The 3559-nt window shown below is 44.4% G+C and overlaps 1 protein-coding gene across 5 annotated transcripts in view; it reads left to right on the top strand.

The window, feature by feature from the left end:
* The first annotated feature begins 392 nt into the window (after positions 1-392).
* LOC107718890 (proline-rich protein 36-like) overlaps positions 393-3559 on the top strand; it is a 7910-nt gene continuing 4743 nt past the window's right edge. Inside the window, exons 1-7 of one of the 5 annotated variants that reach the window (XM_016526142.1) lie at positions 393-710; positions 762-881; positions 935-1053; positions 1142-1283; positions 1366-1484; positions 1600-1863; positions 2252-2321. In XM_016526142.1, the coding sequence (XP_016381628.1) occupies positions 473-710; positions 762-881; positions 935-1053; positions 1142-1283; positions 1366-1484; positions 1600-1863; positions 2252-2321 (1072 nt within the window). In that variant the 5' untranslated portion in view covers positions 393-472. Of the gene's footprint in view, positions 711-761; positions 882-934; positions 1054-1141; positions 1290-1365; positions 1485-1599; positions 2217-2251; positions 2724-3559 lie in introns of those variants that run through there. The other 4 variants (XM_016526141.1, XM_016526144.1, XM_016526143.1 and 1 more) reach the window with 4 other exon arrangements.

Below are 3559 nucleotides of genomic sequence, written 5' to 3'. Positions count from 1 at the left end.
CTTTTCTCTCCAGTACGGTAGGAAGTTAAATGAAATGCAATGTGGAGGATGTTAACTGTGATAAGATGATTGACAGGCCAGTTTACAGTGACAGGGTGCATGTATCTATGCGACAGAGCGTCCGTTAAAGACGCAGTTGTGTGACGTGATAGTATGTCCTAAAGCTTACCTACTCTTCTACTACACACTCAAAAGTGTGTACTTTTTCTTCACCAAAAGAGTACATACTTTAAGGGCGTAGTATAAGTAGGCACATTGAGACGCAGCATGTGAAACAAGGTAGACTTTAATTACAAGAGGCACAGGTGAAAACAAGCTGATTGATGAACAGATTTGATTGGTCATCCGATATCACTGAGTGATTCAAAAGTGTGTACAAATAGCACAGCATGTCTCAGAAAGCTTGTCAAGCTGTAGAGTTAAGGTTTTTCCAATAACTGTGAATTTTTTGGCATTTGCTTGAAAACTTACCATGCCTTGGGCAACAGGCATCTTACTTTTCACAATGGCTGTGGTGATACGGAGTTCTTCTTTAAGGGCTGATCCTGAGGACTTTTCTGAAGCAGGTGCTGCTTATGGAGCAGTCTCTGAAAACACTGTCCGTTTTGGCAAACTTTTAATTGGTGGTCAAGGTACAGGAGCTAATAAAAATGTGAAAACATCTGCATTGAGGTCAGAGGAGTCAGATGGACACCGGTCAAATGAGGAAGGTAACTTGGAGTTGGGTACTGTAACTTAACTTAAATTGTTTTCCTTTTAAGCGTGGTTTCCCCCTACTAGCACTAAGCTGCACCGTCTGGTTTCTTTTGTGCGATGTAGCAATGATTCAATGACCTTGCGCATTCCAGGACAGAGAATGCCACACTTTCTGGTTGACCGAGGTGAGGTTGTTGTGTGTTTTTTTCTCCCTCAAACATAATTTCTCAACCATCAGGAGAGGAGTCACCAGTACCTTTGTCTGAGATGCCAGCTAGCTGTGGTTTCTCACTGAAGCGGGCACGCAGGGATGTCTCTCTTGTTGCTCCATACCGGGGCTGTCATGTCAGAAAACTGGTTAGTGCTCTGTCTCTGTTCCGTCCATGTGATGCCTTTCGTGAGTTTGTTTGAAGGCTTTTAACTTAACTGCTCCATCTCCTAACAGGGAGGAAGTTATATTCTACCGCTCATTATAATGGGAGCTCCAGTGCAACTGTCTTGCCCTGTGAGTCCTCTTCTCCCTACGGTGTCCTGCTTCTCCTCTGGCATGATTGTCAAATTTGGCATCAGGGCAGATGATGTTAAAGTTAAAGGCTAGTCCCCTATTTCTTTGCATTCAGTCTAACAGTTGAGATGACCTTGAGCTTGACTCTGGTTTTCTGCTTTTAGTTGATGGATCGTGGCAGCCTCTGCTTCAGAAGTACACTCAATGCTCCTTTACACTGGAGACTAATGCTGGTTCACTGGTTGTCACAGCACCATTCACAGGAAGCTGTTGGGAAGTGATGGTAAGAATAACTGCGTGCACTTGATGTGACCGTCGTTCACAGAATGTGTGGAATTTATCTTGTTTTTGTAATTGTACATTTGTACTGTTTACTGGTTGAGTTTGGTGTTCCTCAGGATACTGAAAGGCGACTCCCTTTGATGTACGGTGACCAGGAAGTGACTCTTTCCTGTCCTCTGACACAGCCAACCATAGCCCCAACCACACCTGTCCATGACCCAACTGACATGCAACAAATGTTTGACCCTTTCCCTTTTGGAAGACCCTGGTGGTATCCTCCATATCCTGGTGTTCCTGCTACCCTGCCTCCCACTGTGCCACCTACAACTCCTCCTCCTCCTCCTCCTCAATATCCTTTCCAGCAACCCATGTTCCCTCACATGTATCCCATGCCAATATTTGATCCTTTTTACTCTAAAGGTTACCCATTTGCTCCCCCAGCACCACAACATCCCTGGTACCCAAAGTTCCCTCCTTATATGAATGGCTTCCAAAGCCCAGTTGAAGTGACCACTCCTGCAACGACCACAACTACCCCTGCCCCATACCACCCTGAGCACCAGTATCCAATGTACCCACCGTTCTATGGCCATCAACCCATGAAGTCTTTTGTGTCTCCAACTGTGAAATACCCGTTCATGCCCCAGTATCCTAAGGATCCAATCTTTGGTCCCCGCAGCCCTAAATCACCGTCTTCTCCTGCACTGTTATCCTCCGTCTACAGGACTCGTAGATAACCACTTGATTACGCTGATCATGTTCCCTCACATGTATCCCATGCCAATATTTGATCCTTTTTACTCTAAAGGTTACCCATTTGCTCCCCCAGCACCACAACATCCCTGGTACCCAAAGTTCCCTCCTTATATGAATGGCTTCCAAAGCCCAGTTGAAGTGACCACTCCTGCAACGACCACAACTACCCCTGCCCCATACCACCCTGAGCACCAGTATCCAATGTACCCACCGTTCTATGGCCATCAACCCATGAAGTCTTTTGTGTCTCCAACTGTGAAATACCCGTTCATGCCCCAGTATCCTAAGGATCCAATCTTTGGTCCCCGCAGCCCTAAATCACCGTCTTCTCCTGCACTGTTATCCTCCGTCTACAGGACTCGTAGATAACCACTTGATTGCGCTAAGTGGACTCAGAAGTGGCCTTTTTTAAATGGACAGAAGAAATTAAATGACCTCAATAGTTGTTGGGAATAAGCCTAATAAAGCTGTGACTTCATGAAAATATTGAGTTTTTTTTATTTGTAAATGGGGAATGCAAAAGATAAGCCTCCCATTCACTGCTAAAGAAGTTTACCGAATTTTAACAAGTTCTGCTGCGGCGTAACCTGCAAAGGTCTGTTTTTGTGGAAAGGTCTGTTTTTGATTTGACAAAAGATGCATTCAATAAGGTTAGAAAAATTGGCCATATGGTAAAAATGCCCCTGAAAATCAATTAAGGTTGCAACTATCATCCTTAAAGGGATCATATGATGCTGCTAAAAATAACATTTATTTGGTGTAATGTTTAAAGTTCAAAAAACACATTATTTTCCACATACTGTAGTTTTGCTTTCACAACGAAACACACGGCGGCCTAGCGTGAGCTGAGGCCAGGGCCGGGCTAGAGTGAGCAGAGGCGGTGGGCTTGAGAACGGTGCGGATTATTTTTTCTCCTCTATGCCCCGCCTTTCTGAAACGTGTCAATTTTTACAAAGCTCATCGGTCTGAAAAAGTGAAGTGTGCTGTGATTGGCCAGCTATCCAGTTTGTTGTGATTGGCTGAATACCTTAAGTGTGTGACGGAAATGTTATGCCCCTCACCATACTGTTGACGCCGTGTCCCGGCTGGAGCGACGAAACAAAAAACATAAACCCATTACAAATGAGGCATTTGTTGCATCCAGTGGGGCCATAATTACTAATTATAATGACTTATACTGTCTTTTTACGCGTTGCGTAAACATAAAATCATGTCTGCATTTGTGATTGGAGAAATGACAAACCACAAACGCTACTCTACACTGCCCAAAACTCGCGTTTGAATCATCAGTGGCAAATCCTTTAAATGAAAACGTACTTA

Source organism: Sinocyclocheilus rhinocerous, unplaced genomic scaffold (assembly GCF_001515625.1).
Source record: "Sinocyclocheilus rhinocerous isolate Xijiao unplaced genomic scaffold, SAMN03320098_v1.1 scaffold1595, whole genome shotgun sequence".
Taxonomy (NCBI): Eukaryota; Metazoa; Chordata; class Actinopteri; order Cypriniformes; family Cyprinidae; genus Sinocyclocheilus; species Sinocyclocheilus rhinocerous.
The sequence above is the reverse complement of the archived record's forward strand: the minus strand, read 5'-3'. Positions and strand labels throughout refer to the sequence as shown.